The sequence below is a fragment of the Pleurodeles waltl genome, chromosome 8 (genome assembly GCF_031143425.1).
Source record: "Pleurodeles waltl isolate 20211129_DDA chromosome 8, aPleWal1.hap1.20221129, whole genome shotgun sequence".
In the NCBI taxonomy this organism is placed as follows: Eukaryota; Metazoa; Chordata; class Amphibia; order Caudata; family Salamandridae; genus Pleurodeles; species Pleurodeles waltl.
The window spans coordinates 541,058,038-541,081,640 of NC_090447.1; the positions used below are offsets into that span (position 1 = coordinate 541,058,038).

General features: G+C 41.6%; 1 protein-coding gene across 1 annotated transcript in view; it reads left to right on the forward strand.

The window, feature by feature from the left end:
* CFAP47 (cilia and flagella associated protein 47) overlaps positions 1–23,603 on the forward strand; it is a 2,216,809-nt gene that overhangs the window by 406,787 nt on the left and 1,786,419 nt on the right. The window contains exons 28-29 of the mRNA XM_069204610.1: positions 776–919; positions 22,467–22,686. Coding sequence (XP_069060711.1) covers positions 776–919; positions 22,467–22,686 — 364 coding nt within the window. The remainder of the gene's footprint in view (positions 1–775; positions 920–22,466; positions 22,687–23,603) is intronic.

The following is a 23,603-nucleotide window of genomic DNA, read 5'->3' on the forward strand; positions in this document are numbered from 1 at the left end:
ACACTCTCTCACACACAGACACACACACACCTACACCTACCTATCTCTCTCACTCACACATGCACACGCCTTCGGTCAGCCTTCGCCTTCCACTGGTCTGTTCAATTGTCGTTCACCTTTAGCTTCCTCATACCACAATCTGATGCTTGGAGCAGTAGGTCATCCCACTTCATAAATTTGTTCACTTTGCTATGAGCGGCAGCACTTTGCTAGTGCATAGTGGCACTTCCACTTACAAGGTAGTCTATTTCAGCACTAGGCTGGTGGGCCAGTGTCTGCTTTCATTTAGTTTTTTAGATTTTTTTTATTATTGCAGTGGGTCATTTTCACTTTTTATTTTTTGTAAACGTGCACATGTGCATGCCACCCCTACATGATGGTATTTTCCCATTTTAATACTTTAAATATTTAATTGCAGTTGCTTTTGTTTGCAGAAAATGCAGTCTGCAAAGGATAGACACATTGGCTTTGTCAATGCTTGTTTTTCTTGTTTTATTTAACCTCTGCTCAGTTCTCACTGAAACTTAAGAAATGTATATATTGCAAGCAAACCCAGTATTTGTTAGTATTTGTTTTGATGTAAATTATTTACAGATGCAGTCTGGCAATACACCACGTATGTAAGCGAAAAGGTAAAGCGTGTTAACACTTGTTTAAGTTCATCAGAAGAAGGCTCTGGGCAGGGAAGAACGATATTCTTGGTTATGTAGAAACGAAACATATTTTTATTATCAAAATTTTTAGTGCATTCCCATTATATTTTTCTTTCTTATAGCAAATAATGGAACAAACGGAAGAATCAACAACACAGGAGAAGCCCTGTTGCGCCCTTGTTATATTCCATCAACTCCATCTCTTAGCACATCTTCAAGTTCTCTGGGTGCTTTGACTCTCTCAACATATGATGACTCTACTTCGGGTATGTTTACAGTAACATTATTCATGAAATGTGTGGCTCGAGATGGCTGTATCCGATAAACAATTGTAAGCACAGCTAGCTACTTATGTGGAATTTGCTTTCCGTTGTGTGATGTCTGCAACTTGCTATTGATACTTGTTTTTTCTCTGGCCTGTTCTATCAAGCCGTAAAACAGCATTTGCCATTGAAGCAAAATCCCTCAGAGTAGAGTGGGATCAGGATCTCATCAACTTGGAGCAGTTGAAACTAGTCCTACCTTTAATTTATGTCTTGTTGTTATAGTGCTCATTATGAATTCAAACTTTGATTATTGCTGGACTGCTGACCCTATCTAATCAATAGGCTTCTGAGCGCTCCAACCGCAGACTGTTCAGCACAAAGCCTTAGACTCTTTATTTTTTACTTTAGCAAAGTTGCAGTAGTCTCCACTCAGATTGTGTGACCAATAACGTTCTTTGTGTAAAGGTCAAATATTGATATGGACCGATACCCTGTGTATCTTAGTTTGAGCAAGATGATGTCAGCCTTGTGTTTTTAGAATCACTTAGGTCTAGCACCTTAAGGTTTCTAGCCATATAGATATCATGTTTCAAGAAAAGAGGAGACAGAGGGGTTGCCATTTAAGCTATTCAAACTAGAGTATCGATAACTTCCAGAACTGTCTTAATTTTGAAAGCCTCTAAAGTTGCAGATATTTGTCTATTTTAGAGTCTCTTTATCTACAATGATCTAAGGCTTTTAAGCGGTAGGTCCTATTGGTAATGGACCAAAGTACTTAATTACAAATACGATGGACTGACTTTAAAATGTTGCATTCAAAAGTATTTCCTAGATTTGTAACATCTCTAATTGTCTGATAGATGGGCTTATCTTTAACCAGAGCTATACTACTTTGATTTGGTCATTGCTGGATACTTAATCAGAGATTCCCATCTCCCCTCCACCCTGGGGAAGATTTATTTTACAGTTTGAAACTCATTATAGTTTTCATCATTGCCTCGTTCAGGTTGCACACATTTTCTTTATTCCTTGAGGTTGGTGCTTTTATGTTTATGCAAATTCTGTCAAGACCTAGTTTGTTTTTGATTCCATAATTTAGATCACAGTGACCGAAATTGTTAAAAAAAAAAAGGAAGGTGCCCATTAAATTCTACATGGCATTCCGTTTCTTCTTAGACATCTGCACCTCTTCTAAATTGTGATATATTACTAATACATCAATGGGTGTTAAACATTTGGACCCTTTAAATTACTTAGTGATCTAGGGCTTAAAATAGAACCTATCTCTAATATCAGCATTGTAGAACACAGATGAACTGGACTGTACAGGGTAAAATGTCCTTCTACATAGAGAAAATCAAACCTAGGTTCTTTAAATACACTAACCGGATGAGGTCCTTGCACCCCCTAGTGTTGCCTTCAAAGAACAGCACTATCACTAGAGAAACCCTCAAAAAATGTTAGCTACGCTCCATTTTCAACTTAGCCTTTCACAGTAAAGGCCCCTCATACTCTCAGCTAAGGTTCACCAAATAAATATCGCCAAGGCATGTCAGGTTCACCAATACCACATAAATCGAAATCCTGAGGTCGAGGTCAAAATAGATAGTTGAAGATTTTTGAGAATGTCTGCACGTCTTTTACTATTTGCCCCCACCTGTGAGGAGAATCCAGCATTTGAAATTCATGAACAAACTGAAGACTTGCCTATTTAGCTTTGAAATGATGATTCCAAATGCATGATCAAGTTGCAAATGTTCACTAAAAGAACGCATATTAGCAAATAAAGAATACATCCATTTCACAGTGCATTGGACCTTGTTTTTATTTGGCCTATAAATCGGACAGGGAAGACTAATAGGTGAGATTAGCTGCCTACGTGATCCTGAGCACACAGGTAATACATATGTAGGAGATCAAACAGGGAGGAGATGTTTTCAAACAACCAGAGCTACTGACTTGGGAACTTGGTATCCAGTTTGGGTCCAGACCTCAGCTCAAATTTTCGGTGATTCTCGTCAAATCTCTTACTCACCTTGTGGCTAAAAAATGAGTAATGGTTTCTGATTCTTATGTAAAGCACGAGAATGCCCTTGAGCCAAGTTTGCTGTATGTAAAACTGCAAAAATAAAATAATATTGCAATAATAATAAATAAACCATTTGCAGAGTAGCTATTATACTTGGTGAATCACTCCGTCACCAAGTACAACTTTCTATGCTTTTCCTCCAAGATTTATTGCAGAGCAGTCCCTCAGTGTTCCTCGTCTTACTCATGGAAAAAGTACAAGTGGCTATCATCCATTGTTGGGCCTACCACCAGTTTAGTGGGTCCAGATGAAAATGGATGCAGGCATGTTTGTTGTTTGAAATTTGCTCTGTACATGCATTTCACATCTCCTCTCAGGCATCCTCCTAAATTCTGAATTTTCTTCTGACTCCTGTTTGGCTGCTGAGTCTGCTTGTGAGTGTTTGCCAAAGTTCCCTTGTACCTTGCCTCATACCTAGATACTGCTTAATCATGGGATGTGCGACATCAATAATAATAGATGAATAAATAACTAAAGAAATAAGTGAATGAATCTGTTTGCATCCAGGAATGCGGGCCAGCCACGACATGCATGGATGTGCTGCTACATGGGGTTTCTGTGATATCACGGTGACCACATACACCATCAAGAGGACACCCATTTTAAGCATGCATCTGTTACTCACAGTGTGGTGTGGATTGTAAAATAGGTAATGCGTGACTGAACCCCCCCGGCAGCTCAACGGACCCCAACCAAGCAGCCAACAACCTCACACAGTGGATCACCAACTGCGCCGACCACCTCGCACCGCTGAAAAGCCATCCCACCAGACCCAACAACAAGAAAGCCCCCTGGTTCAACAGCGACCTCAAGAACTTCAAGAAGAACTGCCGCACCCTCGAGAAAACCTGGCGAAAAAACCCAACTACAGACAACATGACCGCCCTCAAGCACGCCTCCCGCAAACACCACCAGCTGATCCGCACCACCAAGAAGACAGCATTCAAAGAACGACTAGACAACAACGCACACAACAGCAAGGAACTCTTCAACATCGTCAAAGAGCTCTCCAACCCCAGCGCCGGAAACAACGACATCACGCCCTCACAAGACCTCTGCGACTCACTCGCCTCGTTCTTTCACCGCAAGATAGCCGACATACACAACAGCTTCGTCGCACAGACCACGCACCCAACCACCAAACCAACGCCCCCCAACACCACCCTCCGTGCCTGGACCCCGGTCAGCACCGAAGACACTATCCACACGATGAACACCATCCATTCCGGATCTCCGACCGACCCATGCCCCCACCACGTCTTCAACAAGGCCGACTGCATCATCGCACCCCATCTCCGGGACATCATTAACTGCTCCTTCAACACCGCCACCTTCCCGGAGAGCTGGAAGCATGCCGAACTCAGCGCCCTCCTGAAGAAACCCGCAGCCGACCCCACCGACCTCAAGAACTACCGCCCCATCTCGCTCCTCCCGTTCCCTGCCAAAGTCATCGAGAAGACCGTCAACAGACAGCTAGCCGCCTTCCTCGAGACTAACGGATCCCTCGACCACTCGCAGTCCGGATTCCGTGCCAACCACAGCACCGAGACCGCCCTCATCGCAGCCACTGACGACATCCGAGCCCTGCTCGACAACGGGGAAACAGCGGCACTCATCCTCCTGGACCTCTCCGCAGCGTTCGACACTGTCTGTCACCACACCCTAGTGCAACGCCTCAGCAACATCGGAATCCAAGAGAAGGCACTAGAGTGGATCATCTCGTTCCTCACCGGAAGAACCCAGAGAGTCCGCCTCCCCCCGTTCAGTTCCGAGGCCACCAAAGTCATCTGCGGCGTACCGCAAGGATCGTCACTCAGCCCCACCCTATCCAACGTCTACATGAGCCCCCTCGCAGCCATCACACGCCAACACAACCTCAACATCATCTCCTACGCCGACGACACCCAGCTGATCCTCTCCCTCACCAACGACCCAGCCACCGCCAGAACCAATCTGCACGAAGGGATGAAAGACGTAGCCGAGTGGATGATGAATAGCCGCCTGAAGCTGAACGCAGACAAGACGGAAGTCCTCATCCTGGGATCATCACCCTCTGCCTGGGACGACTCCTGGTGTCCCCCTGCACTGGGCAGCGCACCCAAACCAACGGACCACGCACGCAACCTGGGCTTCATCCTGGACTCCTCCCTCTCGATGACCAGACAAGTCAACGCTGTTTCATCATCACGCTTCAACATCCTACGCATGCTCCGAAAGATCTTCCGTTGGATCCCCACCGAAACCAGGAAGACGGTCACCCAGGCACTCGTCACCAGTCGACTGGACTACGGAAACACCCTTTACACCGGAACCACGGCCAAACTACAGAAAAGACTCCAACGCATCCAGAACGCCTCCGCACGCCTCATCCTCAACATCCCTCGACACAGCCACATCTCCGGACACCTGAGAGACCTGCACTGGCTCCCCGTCAGCAAGAGAATCACGTTCCGTCTCCTCACCCACGCACACAAGGCCCTCCATGATATGGGCCCCAGGTACCTCAACAACCGCCTGACCTTCTACACTCCCACCCGCCAGCTACGATCGATCAGCCGCGCCCTCGCCGCCGTTCCACGCATCAGGAAAGCCACCGCGGGAGGAAGATCCTTCTCCTACCTGGCAGCCAAGACTTGGAACTCCCTCCCCATCCACCTCCGTCTGACCCAAGACCACCTCTCCTTCAGGAAGCAACTCAAGACCTGGCTGTTCGAGCAGTAGCGGTCCCCCCCTCCCCCAGCGCCTTGAGACCCTCCGGGTGAGTAGCGCGCTTTACAAATGACTGATTGATTGATTGATTTATGAACATTTGTAGCTCACTACTTGTTGAGGTTGTTAAGTGCGAGAAAGAGTACTTTATCGAATCAAATGTATAAACATCAACAAGGGATCTTTTTGAGCTGAATAGTCAGTTAAACCCATTAATTCTATTTTTATTTAAAATCTCTTGTTGCCTCGACACATACACCGACAAGTGCTGTTTTTGCCAGGGCCGAGAATGACACTGGGTCAAAATGGGTCAAAATGATCAGCCTCACCTTGGTTATTACAGTAGTGTTAGGCTCACACAAATGTCACTTTGAATGGTTATCGAAGCATTTATTTAAAGGCGGTATGAAATTAATGAGTTTTTTGTTGGTCTTTAATTTTTCAAAGCCCAAATCCCCCATCATTTTTAGGTCAGGCCTTTGAGACACGTATAGCTGTCTCAAAAGACTATTCTTTTTCCAAGAAAATCAAACGTAATATTCATATATAGAGGGACATAGGTCAGCAGGCTTCACCCCTTGGCCAATTAAACTGTCATTCATATTTTGTTTCTGCCTGCCACAGCATACTGCACGGATAGTGGGTCAGCCCGCTTTACCGATTGTCTCCCCTTACTTTTAGTAACTGCATAAAGCCTGTACTGTCTTCAAATCCACCTAAAAACTGTTCCTTTTTCTTTCTTTGTAAACCTGATTCCAAGAGTGCTTTTTTTAATTTAGTTATTTTTTATATTTACTTTAAAAAGCGGATGTTTATTGTCTCCTTTTCAAAGCTACAAAGTATTCAGATTGTATTGTAATATTTTAGCTGCCTGCAGTTTAAGTGTTTGGTTAGCTGGTGATTTATTTTATCTCCTTCACAAATAACAACATGCATGGCACAATTGAAAGGCTTTATCTAAAAACAACCTCTGTTAAAACGGCCACATCAATGAACGTTTTTCAATTTAAAACGTTTAATGTAACGTTATAGTGACTACAAGTGTGTTTTACTTTCGTTTTTCTTTTTGCCCCACATTCTTCCAATAAAAAATAAAAAAAATCAAACCAACCAGCAAGCCAAGGCCTGACCTGTTGGGTTTGCCTAAGTTTTTCTGCAACTGAAAGCAACACTTGCAATTTTGATGCCTCTCTTTTTTTATATCTCTTATTTAGAAAGGAGTGTGTTTTATTGTGAAAATGCCAACTTCAATATACATTTGCAAATACGTGGGGGGGCGGAGGCTGAAACCGTCAAACATTTTAATATTGAGAGTTTCTGCCTTTGAGATCGTCCCCTGGCACTGGTGATAGTGGGAGAAGACATGTTAACATTGTCTGCCAACCAAGTCGGTATTCGCTGAATTTATTCCATCAATCTTTCAATCAAAAATTATGTTTTTTTGGCAATTGCTCTGAAACAAATGTGCGGCTCTAAGTTCTAAATGATGCTTTTAATTGCAAGGCCCGGGCTTCCATGGAACATGCGGAAAACAGAAGATAAAATAAAACAAACCTGAGAGAGCCTGCTATCTAGCCAAACCTAGCAGAAGTATACCTGTTTTTTGAAAGCGGAATATGGGTGAGAGAACAAGAAAACACATGCAAAGAAAAAAGTAGTTTCTTGATACGTACTGTGGAAGGATACAAACTATCCTTATTAAAAGGATAATAAAGAAGCTATGCTCCAAGAAAGTGATAAACACAAGAAGCAAGGAAAGCTATTGCATAAGAAACATGTAAAAGAAACTGACATGAAAACTAACAGTAGATTCTCAATGAGCTAATGCAAAGCCCCTTCTAATTGTTGGTATTATACCCAGTAGGTTTCCAACAACAGGCAGCTAAAGGCTTCCTTTAGGCAAGACTTAAAATGGGTTTCAATTGAATCTCTGACATGAACATAACTACTGAGTGAAGGAGAATGCTTTTATTGAAGATAGATGTAGCATACCATCAAAAAACAAAAATTCACTGAAGAAAGGGAAGTTGTGTTGAGCTTTGCTAAGAGCACCTTAATATGTACTAGCACACAAAATGGAATTAAAAATATGTAATGATACCTTAGCGATTGTCAGATGGTCAGACAAAACCAGAAGGTGGCATCCAGCCTGGCCTCCTCCAGGCGAAGATAGACCCACGCAGCAGGAGAAGAGTCTGCGCTAAATAGTGCTCAACAGAGGAAGGGGCCCGGCTCATCCTCCGCTCTACAGTCAGCAAATCAGTTTGGCACTGGTAGACCCCCAGACAATCGTCTAAGTATCCCATACAGCGGAAGAGGAGTCAGCACTGAATAGCACTCACCAGAGGGAAGAGTTTGCCTCCTCCACCCAGTCCACCCAGTCAGCAATGCAGTCTTGAATCAAATAAAGCCTTATTATTAATACCTTAATATGTTTAAAATAAAATCTTAAATTTACTTTAAAAAACAAGTTAAATTGCAAATATGGTTCTTGAACAAAAATGAAAACCTTCTGAAACTCCACAGTTATGGTTTGCTCCATCAGCTGTAGCTTGCCAGGCAATTCAGAACTTGCACACCTCATAATATTCATAAAAATAAACAGGAGGACTTCAAACCACATCTTTATATTACATGCCATACACAAAGATATCATACTAAACCCATAGACTGGTATTCATAATGTTCATGGTAACGTACTATGTCAAATCACAAGTGAGATCACGCATTTAATCTCTTAAGTTATCTGCATTTGGTGTCTGATGTATGGTTTGTTGTTAGACCGGTCAGCCTTAGGGTTGTCTTCACCAAAACTTTTTTCCTTCACTCCTATCTTTGCTCATCTTGTTTTTGTTGGCTTTAGGATGCTATGCACTTTACCACTGCTTACCAGTGCTAAAGTGCTTGTGCTCTCTCCCCTAAACATAGTAGTATTGGCTTATACCCAATTGGTACATTTAATTTACTTATAAGTCTCTAGTAAAATGGTACCCCATGTACCCAGAGACTGTAAATTAAATATTACTAGTTGGCCTGCAGCACTGATTGTGCCACCCACTTAAATAGCCCTGTCAAACATGTCTCTGGCCTGCCATTGAAGCCTGTGTGCACAGTTTTAAACTGTCATTTCGACCAGGCTAAGTAAACCTTTTTCCAGGCCCAAACCTTTTTAATACATATCTAATTCCTATGGTAGGCCCTAAATAGCCCAGAGGTCAGGGTACAATGTATTTAAAAAGTTGTGCATGCACTTTTAAGTCTTACATGTCTAGTAGTGGAAAAGCTCTTAAATTTGTTTTTCACTACTGCGTGGCCTAACTCTCACATAGGATAACATTCTGTTAACTTACTACATTTATTAAGTGCTAACTTTCAGTTCAGAGCAGATTGGAATATTGAGTTTGGTGTCTAAAGAATTGTAATTTATAATTGGCTTTAATGGTAAAGTTGAAATTCAAGTCACAATTCCACAAATGCAACTTTTACAAAGTTAACATTTGCTTGTCTTAACTATTTGGTCCCTGCAGCCTGTCCCTGTGTCACATGACAAGGTGTAGCTGGCAGTTGGTCTTTGTGTATTGCTCCCAGACAGCAAGACAAAGGGAGGCTAGGTGCTGGCAGGATGGGTTATTCTGACATGACCTGAGAAAGGAGCAGTCACCTGCTACAGTTACACATCACAGAGGCTCTTCCTGAACACACTCACTAAGGGTTTGTCACTAGTCTTTTGTGTCCCCAGACAAGTTTGTGCCAGGCAGGAAGGAAGTAGATGTCTGAGAGCTTGGGATGAGGTGGGATAAGCTCTTCCAGAACCTCGTCCTACTGAAAAGTAGATACCAGCTATAAATATTGGACCTTCAGACCCAACGTTTCAGTACACATCTAAACTTTAGGAAGACTCAGAAGAAGGACTGCTGTGTTTTGTGCTGCACATAGGACTGCCACTCTTCTGCCCTCCTGTTCTGTCCTGCTGCCCTCCTACCTGAGTGAGAAGGACTAGACCTGCATCTTGAACCCTGCACCACCAGAGTGACTCCACTGGGTAGGGGACAGGCCATCTGATCAGAGCCTTAGAGTCCGGTCAGGCTCCAACATCCGTGAAACCAGCACCTACACTCTGCCAGCTGTGAGTCCTGCCTTCCCAAGTGGTGCCACACAGTAATGGACCATTGAAAGTGGGACTGAAGGTGCTCTGCCAGCCCAGGTGTTGTCCCAGCAAAACTGACGCAGCATGACACATCTGGGATGCAGGACCTTGCATCAGCAGCCTCTCGTCAACACCACCCTCGACAATGACACAGGACTTTGCTTCACAACTCCCCAAAGCCAATGCTGCTCGACTCATCTCCACACCAGGATGGTGCATTGCCTCTGCTGTGCGACACATCTTAGATGCGGGATCTCACAATGCTCTGCAACCAGGATTTACAGTACTCTTGAACAGCGAGCCTACCTTCGTCCATGTAGCCACCTGTGCTCCATCGCAGTCTGCCTGAACTGGTGATTTTGTTTCGGTCCTGGGTAACCTGTAACCACAGTTGGTGCTTTTTTATCATAACTGGAATTCTGCCTTGTCAAAGATATTTGATTGGGAAGAGATAGATGTAATGATGAGCAGTGTGTGTTTTGGTGAAACTATGTGGAGTGAGTGACTGCCTTAATTTAGATACTGGTAACATTGAAGATGAAATAGGTGTATTAGCAGCTGACAGTGCAGAGAAACTTGAACATAATGGTAGGATTCTGAAATGTAGACCTCAATATGGAGAACGGTGAGCATCATTAGAAAAGTTGTACTTCTTGCAGGCAAAGGCTAAATGGGTAAGGTTTGAAGTTAAGAAGATTATTCCTAGGCCTCACGGTGCAGGAAACTCTGAGATCGACCCCCTCCTCTCCCAGATGAAAGTGGAGATAAGCAACACACCCAAACCACAGACCTTGAGGCATTAATACTAGTAATTCAAAAATTGTGAAAAGACCATGCTGATTAAAGATGTTAAAATCCTTTGTTGGGCCACATTGAAGAGAATCCTGTGGGGCCACTACACTTGATCTACAGTGATCAATGTTTTTTTATTTTTTTAGCTTAATGAAATTCCATGAAATAAAAAGGCTTTAATACCTTTGGGTGGAAATTTCTATTCCATGTGCTGGAACAGTTTATTTTGGGTCCAGTCCTTACTGCCTGGACAAACTAATTATACTTGCATCCCCAAGCAAGGACTAAGACAGACAGGTTGATTTCTAAGACCTAGCCATTGAAAAGCGACATCCGACGGGGACGTCTCCTATCACCTCTCCACTTTTCCTTGGAAGAGGAACCAATGGCTGACATACTTTGAAATATGTGGGACTGGGGAATAACAATAGAAAAAACATGCATCTAATTACTGGTCTATTTGAATCTTGACTCCAAGGCTGTGGCATGGATTGGCAGGAAAGTTCTGTAAGGGTCTGTGTATCAAGCTCCCAATAGCTCTTTATATCCTTAGCTTATGTGCTCCTGAGATGGGACTTGATTGTGAATTTAAATGCAAAATGTTTTGAAAGGGATGAATAAATCACTCTTGAATCCCAAGGCTAATAGTGGATATATGGGCTATTTTTCTTGCCTCCTGGAATCCCTTTAAGATACCACTAAAGTTGTAGCACTTCAGAGCTGAATGAACAGCTATTTGAAAGAGTAACTGTGGACAGACTAGGAGAGTTTTAAAGTGTAAAGGGTATTTCCCCTTTAGCACTTAACATGTGGAAGGATCAGATGTTCAGTGGGTGTGGATTAAAAACGCAATAGACACTTATGGTAGATACACCCCCTCTGGTCTGGCTGTAGTATGGATCCTTGATGACTGGTTGGATTTACATGCAGTCTGAGATGGCAGGTTAGGAATCATTTGATTCTCTGAGACCAAGACATTTTCAGACCTGCTTTGGCACTATGCATGTACAATAACACACTATGCATGTCTCCTCTTCACCCTTAAAGTAAACTTTACATCCTACAATGTTATGACCAAGGCTAATGGCTTAACTCGCTTATAACACTATCACTTCCCTGAAGCCACATCCTCAATAAATGAGTTGCTGTTGAGAGAAAAGAAGTCCAGACAAGAAAGTGGGCTGGACAAAGGGTTTGAGAGTGTGGTTCCCCCCCTCAATCCACAATTCCCCACAAAGCCATGCCCCTACCCTTGACAGCTAGACAAGGCAAGCCATCATCATAGAGCCTGATATAGAGGCCTTCCCTACTTATAGATTGGTCCCATGTCAGGTCACATCCTGAGACCTATTGCCCCGTAAATTGAAGGGCACACTAGAGTAGTGTGCCATGAGATGATGTACATAAGACATGGCCATTGGACCTTCAACCCTAGGCATAAGACCATTCTTCCTGGTCCTTTCCTCCCCGATTTCCCTGGCAATAAACATCCTGGCATGTTCACTTCAGTTGTCATATACCACTTGTATATTTTTAGTATTTTTGTCTCATAACTTCCTGCCTTAAACTACTGATAAATCTGTTGGTCCCATTTTAGGTCTGCCAGGCCAGCAGACAGCTTTAGCATTCAGACTAACCTTTAGTTAACAATTCTTTAAAATCTACATTGAGTGGGCTTTGAATCTATCCCAGAGAATTTCTCTCTTCCTGCAAGACATTGTCTCTTTAGTGGATTGTTCTTCTTCCTAGAATTTACCTTGTTTTGAAGTGCATGAGGGCCTGTTATGTACATCCAGTTGTCACACATTCAAATATTTGTCATACATGTATTCTACACCTAAAGCAATTTAAAAAACAAAAACATTTTCCCTACAGCAAGCTTTTTTAATGCATTTGCTTTGAGTCGGATGGAGGCCTAATTTTAACATGGCATCTATATTAACTTGTCACTTTGCAGAATGGTACAGTTTAATCTTAGGATGGCTATACAATTTTGCAAGAGTTAGTCCAGAGGTTAGTCTAAGAATGTCCCATTTCGAGCTAATGAAAAGATTTTGTAACCTGAACCGCAACATCCTGTCTTGCATGTGGTGCCCTGCGTGCCAGGAGCTTTTTTGCTGCTGCGGAGTACTGCTCACATATTCAGTATGCCTGGCTATGCCTTTTTCAGGCTGCTGCTGATTTGATGCAAGTTTTTTGCATAGTGTCAACTGCTTTTCATCCTTCTGCTGGGACATTTTTGATATTGAAATTGATTGATATTGATAAATATTTGTATAGTGAGACGAATACCCAAAGGCATCTTGGTGCTGTTTGTAAAAAGCTGTACTGCTGTGGCAAAGTGCTTGGATTTGAGATGTTTCCTGAAAATGCCCAATTTTGACTAACATCTAAGATGCTAGGGTAGCCGATTCCAGAGTTGGCAAGTGGAGTAGACAAAGCTCCTACCCAACATCCCCGACCCAGAAATGTTGTTGGTTTTAGGGTCAGTCACTTTTTTTGGAAGCTGCAGAGCGAAGTCCTGTCTTTTGGGTATACCATAAGAATCTTCTCTTTAGATAATCCGTGCCTGCACCCTGGGGAGCTTTATGCACTGTGTACAGTGTTTTAAAGGTCACTCTCTTTCTTAGGTTGAGCATAGCAGCGCGCAAACGCTGCTTTTCTGATGTGTTGGCATGTATCAGGGCTTTTAACCATGCCCCCCTCACTCTCTCTTCACTACCACTGGTTTGTGGTCTTGCCCTTCAAAATTCCTTTGATGGCATTGGTAAATGGTTTGCTTGTCCCTTCTCAGGGAGGTTTTGTTACCGCCTTTGCCATTGCCCCTGTTTCATGGCTAATTGCACTTTTGCCGATAAGTTTGGGTGCAAGCAAACTTCTTTTCCCTTTTGTCTGTCTCTCCGCGCTGATGCTTATGGCGGCCGTGGTGCTGTAAATCGGTTTTACTTTTCATTTTCAGTTTATGTTGCAAGAAAAGTCCGGTTAGGAGTTTACAACGCTAATAGCCCTAACTCGAGAAAATACGAGATACATTGCATTGTAAATGCTTGTTTTATTGGGAGCCAGTGAAGCTCTAATAGTGCATCAGAAGCTGATTTGAAATTTGGGATTTTCTTCAGGACTCGTGCTGCAGCATTTTGCAGTCTCTGTAGTTTATTTAAGGGTCTTGTTGGAAGCCCAAGTAAAGAGCATTACATTAATCTAGCTTTGACATAACGGGGGAGAAGATGACTGTCTTGTGTAAGTCAAATAAAATGAAAGGCAAGCTTTTCTTCGGACCTTTAAGTAGGAGGAAACAGAATGTGATGAATTTATTCATCTGATCAACAAAGGAAAGTTTTGAATCAAATGTTATACCCAAAGTCCTAACTTTGGGTACTAGTGTAGAAAGTCTGTGACCACCAGGAATAGTTCCATAACAAGGTGTCCCTACCGAAAAGGAGCACCTCAGTTTTCTCTGAGTTCAGCCTAAGGCAATGAGTGCTCATCCAGCTGACTACTGATCTCATGCAGTTGTTAAAGTGGTGTGCCACCTCCTCAACATTACTTGTGAATGACACTACAGTTTGAGTGTTGTCAGCTTAAGACATGGTTCAGAAACCAAAAGACTGAGTCAGCTTAGCTAGGCAAGCCAGGTATATGCTGAGAAGCGTAGAGATTAGCAATGAGCCCTGTGGGACACCAAGGAGAAGGATTTGGAAGTAAACTCTTCAGAAGTGACTGCCTCTCTCGGTCAGTAAGAAATGAACAGAGGAGATTGTAAGCAGAACCACTGATCCTGATCTTCACTAGGCACTCCTTCAAGACTGAGTGACCAAGGGTGCCGAATGCTGCGGACAGGTCCTAAAGGACTACTGGAGACTTCCCTCCATTGTTTATGATGTGTTGTATCTCTTTGGTAGCCACTATACATGCTGACTCCATACAATGGGCTTTTTTTAAAGCCATAGTGTTCAGCTGGCCTGACGGCTCCTTTTCCTATTTCTCCCGGGCTACTTTTAGCTTTCAGTGTTCCCAGTGACAATTATTTATATTTCTGTCAGACCACTGTAGTCTTTCACCTTAACCTTTGACTCCTTTTATTCCTGCTGCTGTGAGCCTGCAAACTCACAGCAGCAGGATTAAAAAGAGTACATTTTAATACCTTGCCACCAGCCACTGCTCCCTCTCAGCCTTCTGTTCTTTGTGTCAACCTGCCACCAGGCCACTGCTCCCATTACGTGTGCCCAACAGCTCAGTTTCATCCTACAACTGGTCAGATTGCTCATTGGCTTCGTCTCATCCTGCTGCTGAGCTGATTCTGTTGAGCATTCGCAAAGCTGATAAGTCCGGCTTGCAACTGCAAGTGATAGTCTTAATGGCTTTGCAAATGCGTGTTTCCATCTTGCTGTTCATATACAACTACACCACTACCTAGGTCATTTTATAGATATCTTTTATTTGAACTCCCCTACAAGGAAACAAACAAAATCTATTTTCTGTGACTAGGAAGCTTCATCTAAAAGACAGACATTTTGCACTCCACGGAGAATTAAGTCTGCCCACTGGTAGAACCTCTGCACAGTAACTCCTATGTGTATGTGAACATTGACTATGCACTACCTGATTCTACCTGCAGCACATTTTATTGTATAAAATATCTGTGATAAGCTACAGTGCTACCTGATGTTGGCGCATCCCCAAAGCATTCATCTTGTGCCTCTAGCTTTTCATGTATTCTTCCTCTCCTCTGCAATCCAGTGGCTGAATTGTATTTCCAATTGCGCCACTCCCAACCCCTGACACAACTTTACACTTAATCTACCTTAAAAAGTCACACAATGCTTTGCAAAGCTTTATAAGCTCTTCTATAGCTATTAATATCAAGTAGCCCAAGCCTATGTAGCTACGTATACTACTCCTCATTCACACATCACTATTATTCCATTATTCTGCTTTTTATATCTCTTCTTTGAGGAGATGTCACAAACCACTGGCTTCAAAGCAAATAAATACTACTCAAATAACTGCCTGAAACAGACTGCTTCACTGAATTACCTTTGGTACCCTCTTGAATGTCATCCTGTCTACGGAGTACCTACATTTTGTGCAAAACCACCTTTGCCACTGATAGGGTTGATAGCCACACACCTCAGTTAATCTTCACTGCTGCTAAAGAAACATGGATCATCTCAAATCTGAACCTATGCACCACCTAATTCTTATTCTCTCACCAGTGCTATCTCTGTAAACCTTCAGCCAGAAATCTCCTTTGCTATTTAATTCCACAATGAGTGTGTAATCCTTTTTTTTTTTTTACAGCTACAGCTACTGTTGCCAGATACCAAGTACTCAATAGTAATAAAATACATCCCATGTCCTCTTTCATACATCTAAATCACTGTTCTCTGCACTCTGTTTGAATGTGCTAGCATATTGCAATAACCATCTAGTCGGTCTTCCTTAATACTCTGTCCTATGTCTGGATAAGGTTCTAAGCTTTGCCACCAGAACTTACTATAATCTTCCTAGATGCACAGTCATTGCACTATCGCTATCAAATTTACTGTTTATCAGCAAACCCCAGTGCTCTGGGCAGTACCTACAACTACTAATCTTGTTATTTAAAGTCATTCACAATGTACCTTAGGGCTGCCCATTGCAAATGGTAAACAGATATTTCCCCCATGCAACCTTTATCAATCCTGCCAAATCTCATTGTCTCCCCTATGCCCCCCTCTCCACCTGTGCTAACTCACAATTGCACTCATTTCAGTTACTTGGGGCCTACCAATGGAATACACTTTCTGCCAAATTATGCTCCATTTTCTCCCTTTACACTTTCAAACGTGCCTTATAGTCCCACTTGCTAAGAATAGATAGTGCTCTGAGGAACGCAGAGGCTTGATTTCATCGCTGCCGGACGGATTCTGCCCAAACTCCCCCCCCACCAAAATTAGCAGTTGCAGTCCCTTCAGAAGCAATAGTGGATAACTCGATAGATGAGGAGTATGAAGCTTGAATAGATTGGCGATATATTCTGTGTGAAGAGGATATTATGTACACCACCATGTTTGGATTGACCTGATGAAGGTGGTTGTGAATAAGGGACATTTACCCTGAAGCATAAAGCCACTGAAACGCGCGTCGGCTATTTCAAAGGCTATTCCAAGGCTATTTCTAAAACTCAATCTTGAAGCAATATGAGAAATAGATTATATGCCTAAGGATATTTCTAAAGCGTAATCTTGAAGCAATATGAGTTATGGACGATATTCTTTAGATGGATGAGATAGATCAGTGAGCACTTGTACTGATACCACTAGTATTTATCTTTGTAACGTTTCCTTTGGTAAGAAATATTTGGATTTTGTGTGTAATTAATTGAAAAAACAATTTGTTCATATTTCACTGCTTTTTGTACTTATATATGGATAATATTGATGTTTGGAGTGTCGATTAGTTGTATGTTGAATGTTTTATATGTTTGTTGATATGTGGTGTTGTGTGTAGTGAATTGTTTGATTGTTTTTTCCCTGTCTGTATTGTGGTATTGGTTTTGGGTTATTGTTCTTACATTATTTTGTATATGTGAATAAATATTTGATCACTATGCAAGACAATGTTAGTTTCAGTGTCCATTCATTATGGACTGAACTGACTCCATAAGAATCTAGGGAGAGAGATTTTTTTACTTTCCTGGTCTAAATCAGTCCGTGTCCATACACCTGCAAAATCTCTCAAATCCCTTTATATACACTTGTTGATATGAATATATTACCTAGTGGCGGTCACCACTATGTAGCTATAGTTAGGACCATGTTTCCATAGGAAAAGTGGGTTTTTGACTTGCCTATATCCTTGGCACCGTTTGACGAATCATTACGACATTTTCCAAAAAAAGTGTTGCAGTGATTCTTGTTGCACATGGAAAGTTTTGGGTTGGTTTGTCAAGTGGGGGCAGAAGAAAAGGGGGCTCAAAAAAGGTTTTGATTCCCATGTTAATTTCCATAGGATTTATTTTTAGACACAACTACAGGCCAACTACTGGATGGAATTACACCAAATTTGGCTGAAAGTTAGCTGTCTGTCTGCAGATCACGCTTTCGCTTATTTTATGTGAATCTGTTCAGTAATTTGTGAGATATTGAAGGGAAAATAAATTTGTATATCTCTGGCTGTGACTAATTCGCAAAATTTGTGAATTTTGCACGAATACGCATGCAAAACGAAGCATTGCAATTGGCTGACCGCAACCTGACGACAAAGTTGCAACTGCCATTTTATTTCACGGGACACGGTCCTCAAGGGTGAAAATCCAAATTGAAAGTGGCATGAAGGGTCAGGGAAAAAGGTACCCTGACCCTAGGTGTGTGTTAGGTGCAACATATGGGTTTAAAATAATTTTGCTTCGCGAATGTTTGCAAAGTATTCGCGAATATGGAAAATTTTGAAAGAAAAATCACAGGCTCATTCATACACTAATTCATTCACTCATACATGCACTCAGACTCATTGTCCACTCATACACCCACTCATACACTCAAGCACCTGCTCACACCAACTCAGACTCACACACCCACTTCCAGACGCACTCAAACCTTCACTCACTTACCCACTCACAGATCCACTTACAGAGACAGGCCCTGTGGCCAACCTGCAATGCTCACAGCCAAAGGACGTGTGTGGTGTGGGGTTGGGTGGTTATAAGGGCTTTGCTGCAAGGTTTGCTGCAGGCCAGGCCTCGTGACCAACACCTGCCGTGCACAGCGTGGGTTATAATAACCTATAGTAATTAAAATTGCTTTGCGTTTAAAAAAAAAAAAACTTTGAAATTCCCTGAGAAATTCAAAGGTTACAGGGACATTATAGTTAGGTTCTGAATTTATTTGTACAAAACCATAGAAATTCAGCAGTTATAGTTAAAGTTCTTTTAAGTAACTGTAACTCGCACCCTAAGGTAACTATAACTTGCGCCTTGGCCAAGCACAGCTAATTACTCCACATATTATATCATTGAGATCTTGTATGGCATCTTTGATAATATCACTGCAATATTTGCAATACAATTATTGATTAGAAAACTGCATGGCAAGGGTGCAGGTTATAGTTACTTAAAATAACTCTAACTATAACTGCTGAAGTTCTGTAGTTTTGTACGGGCAAATAAGGAACCAAACTATAATGTCCCTGTAACTTTTGGTGTTTTCAGTGAATGAAAAAAAAACAACAACAAAAAAATATATATATATTTCTCCAAAAACACAATATATAAAAATCAAAGTCTGGCACTCCTTACAAAAATATGATGGTCTTCATTTATTCAAAAAAATTTCATGAAGCAGAAACATAGGGTAACGCGTTTCAACCTTCGCGGTCTTCTTCCTTGGCCCTTCTTACAATACATGTCTAACAAAGTGAATGAGACCCCGCCCATTTTGCTGTCTATATATCTGATCAAGGCTGACAGAACAATTGGGCAGTTAGTTAGTCGTACTCCTTTGATAACCTATAAAAGAAGTAGTTCGCTAAGGGATATTTTGGTACACAGTTACACAAGGAAAAACAAAGAAACTTTCTTAGACAAATATCAAGGTTTTTATAAGTGTGCTAAGTGTAAAGCCTGCAAATATAGTTCAAATCGGAAGCAATATGAGCTACCGACGGGCAGCCGAGTGAACATCAAAAAGTATATCAATTGCAATTCAGATTTTGCTGTGTATGTAATAGAGTGCCCCTGCGGATTACAATATGTCGGCAGCACAATTTTTCCACTAAAAAAACGCATTCTTGAGCACTGGAGAGCAATATTGAATAAGGATGTAACGTATCCAGTAGCACGACATTGTAATCTGGCACATGAGGGGAAAGTCGAGAAAATGAGATTTTTTTGGCATAGACAGGGTCCTTGCCACTCCTAGAGGAGGGGACAGAGAAAAACAACTAAGGAGATTGGAGTCTGAATATATTATTCAGTTAAACAGTCATCATCCCTGGGGATTGAACAAGGATGAAGAACTTTTTGTACATATTGGTTAATATGAAGATACCAGGGTAGGGTCTGACCAGATAAGTTTAGGCTATCTATGAGTTTTTGTTGATAGGTTTATTGGAATATTAATTTGATGATTTAGTGTGTTAGGAATAGTGGCTTACCCAACCAGCAGAATTATTTTTGATGATACTCGCTATTGTAAACGTAAATGGACATTTAGAAAAGAAAATGCAAAAGAATACATTTCTATGCTTATATATAGATGCACATATAGAAGAAAGGGGAAGGAGGAATAAAATAAATTTAAAAAAAACAAAAAAAAGAATGTATCTTTTCTATGTCTATGGATGAGGGGATATATAGACAGCAAAATGAGCAGGCCACATTCACTTTGTTAGACATGTATTGTAAGAAGGGCCAAGGAAGAAGACCGCAAAGGTTGAAACGCGTTGCCCTATGTTTCTGCTTCATGAAATTTTTTTGAATAAATGAAGACCATCATATTTTTGTAAGGAGTGTCAGACTTTTATTTTTATATATTCTGTTTTTGGAGAAATTTAAAATGGGTCCTGTGCCCATTAACTGAGCACCAACCTCGACAGGCGAGCCCTGGAAGGAACACAGGATTACCTTTGGCTGATATATATATATATATATATATATATATATATATATATATATATATATGCCTCCCTATTATGTTTGACATAATTATATCTAGTCTGTTTACTATTCATTTACACTAGTCGCCAAGCACACCCCAAAAATCTTCGATTTATTAAAAAGATATATATATATTTTTACTGAGCTTTTAATCAGGCAAGGAAGAGAAAGATCTTTTAGTTGTTGATTCAATATGCGGTCATAGTACATCAGAAAATGTAACGATCAGAGTACCTCCATTTGCAGTCACTGTAAAGACTGATCCTATGAATGACCAGCGCAGGCAGTCTGACATCATAGCCATGCTGTTGCTTCAGAAAGCTAGAACAGACTCACAGTGCAGCTCCATTAGTCTCAGTAGGATATTGGTGAAGCATAAATGCAAAACAGAAACTTTAAAGATCAACATTAAACCAGGGATATTTTGGAGGGTGTAAAAAGATGTAAAAAAACAGTTAATGAATGCTGGTGGCTAGTTGTCAGGCAAAGGTTAGTTTGGGGCAGTGAGGTGTATGGAGGCCAGAGCACTTCATCCTTCTGTGGTAAGCCTATGATTAAGAACCAAGGAATTGGCAGGCGGTGCAAGAGTTACCCTGCAGTCTGTCCTATGATAAAGTGCATTGTGCGGGTCAGAGGGACGGCTTATTGACCTGGCAGCTGTGATGCTGTCATTGCAAGTCCTAGGTTTGAGGTGATGACGTATAATTGTGTCTCCCGGGAGGGAAGGAATCGCCCTTGACACTTGCACAGAATGATACCACTACTTCATCCCAGCTCAGCAATGGGGGAGTTTCCTCTTTCCTTTGGTTTCCTCCTGTCTAAGTACGCTGCCCTCCGCTACTGCCCATACTGCTATAGATTGGATCCCGAGTGTAACAAGTAAAGGTGCTAAAAGTAATATCCGTAGAAGCCCTGCAGTCATGAATTTGTGCTTCTAGTTTATTCTAATAAATTATTCTTAATACAAGATTTCACAAGGTGCACCTACTTGTGGTTTATTTTTGCCGTTTAATGCTAGTGAATTTTGTGAATTCCAAAAATAACTGTTTATTTCAAATTATACAAAATGAAAGAAAGATGTAATCAAATGACATCATTATACCGAGTTGAATTAATGTAAATACTTTGCCCTCAGCAAGATCCCTTGTAGGCGCCTTTACCTGTTAATACCCTAGCCTACAAGAGCTTATTGGGTTGCCTTTTTCTATTATTGATGGATTGGATCCACATCAGCTCTGAGTGGGTACATGCACCTTCCAATGCCAGGTCACCAAGCACTTACCCAGTAGTAGGGCGAAGTCTAGAAAGTGCGCGTTGAGTTTGTTTCCTGGATTGTTTGAACAGCCCAACGGCATAAGCCTCCCAATTATTTAGTGTGGAGCATGTGACCTGGCTAAGGTCTGCTGTATCTGCTGAACAGAAGCGCAAGTGAGCAGGGCAGGACCACAGCATGTGCTTCATGTCGGCGCTGGGGACCTGTCCCAAAAATCTTCTATGTATATGCAACACAAACTGCTTATGTACTGTAGCTCATCTGTACAGCATTTCTAGTTAAATTGCTCACTTAATGTTCTAATTGTAAGTGCTTTGTGCTACTACTTTTGATTCTCCCCCATTCATCCAGCCGTGGTCGCAGATATCCTTCCTCTTTTTTTTAACGTGTTAGATCTCCCCACCGCTCACACACCTTGGGAAGTGTTGGCTACACTCCTTATTCTAGATGAGATGAGCAGCAACTTAAAAACTGCCTATTGGAAGTAAGAGGTTAAAAGAAAGTTCACCATCCATGTTGGCTTTTTCTAAAATTAAACTGCAAGGTGAAGAGATAATCATGAAAAACAGAGCCGATAAATCTCTTAATACACCTTGAGCTGTCTTAATGAAAAGTATCTTTACACATTAAATACATATCAAGTACAATGTTGGTTGTCTCCAGTGCTTGCTGGGAAGAAACCCTTAATTTTAATGTGATGAGCTAAATCTATAGAAAAGGCCAGTTTGCTGTAGATTAAACCTGAAGCATTTCACCCCTCTCTCCCATGGTGATTGATGACAGCAGTTGGGTAGAGCAAAGACAGAACAAAACTTAATTCATTTAAGCATTCATTTGAAGCATAACTCCAAAGTAAATGTTATCTGGTAACTAACTGCTCTCCCTAACAATTATGTCTAGATGGAGATTATGACAGCTACTATGACAATGGCAAGATGAACAACGGGATTGATGAAGCTCCATATGTCAAGGATGTGCTTGCCCTTTCATTTTTTCCTGAAGAAGACACTGACGAGAAAACCTATTTCCAGAAAGTTGTCTCTGCAGTCCAGGCATGGTTCAGTCAGTTTGGATGGCCTAATGGGAGTAACCCCATTTCCATTCCCCAATCTCTTCGAAGGTAAACCTCTATATCTTACTTTTGTTCTGGATAGGTGTAACATTTTTCAGAGAAATAACAATTTGTTGAAAATCAAAATACACAATATAACATGCTCAACTATGAACGGTTTTTAATCTTCACAATTAGACACTGAATTTTTGATTCTGTGATTAGGTCTAACAATATTAATGTGACAGCTAGAGTATGAATATATCTGCATCAATACAAGACAACATATGCAAGGTACCTTAATATTAACTTTGTCAAACATTATGAACAGCCTCTGTGACGTATGTTGTATTTAGTCTCCTCCATATGCCTACCAATTACTTTGTAACTGCAAACAATATCAGTGTTGAACAGTGCATCACATCTTACCACTATAAATAAACACGCAACACATCCCGCCCCATTTACAAAAAAAGAAAATATTTACATATAAACAAAAAACGAAATACATTGGACCTACGCACTCATCACTCTCACATGCATAGTCCTGTAACCATTTGAGAGTCTTCCTTATCCTTTCTCTTTCCCTATGGATACAGTCCCTATGCACCTTCCCATCCTTACTCCCCTACTTTTATTCTTACCCCTACCGCTGTTATCACCTGACCATGTTTTATTACCTGCAACACCAGTGACTTTAGATTTGCTCACCTCAAATGTCTGCTTATCTAGCAAAGTTTTTAAGCATAGGATCAGCACAGTGCTATCCTCGCCGAGCTAGATAGTGAAAAAGTCTTTTGCCATTTGTACAGCTAAATCTTTAAGCATAGGATTGACATAGTGTCATCCTCGCCGAGCTGTAAAATGACAAAAGCCATTTACCACTCCAGGCACAGTATTACAGCTTTGGACTGGTCAAATACTGTCCAAGCCAACCTGGAATGAGTAAAGCAACCCCTGACACGTGTTTCGCTCTCATTAGAGCT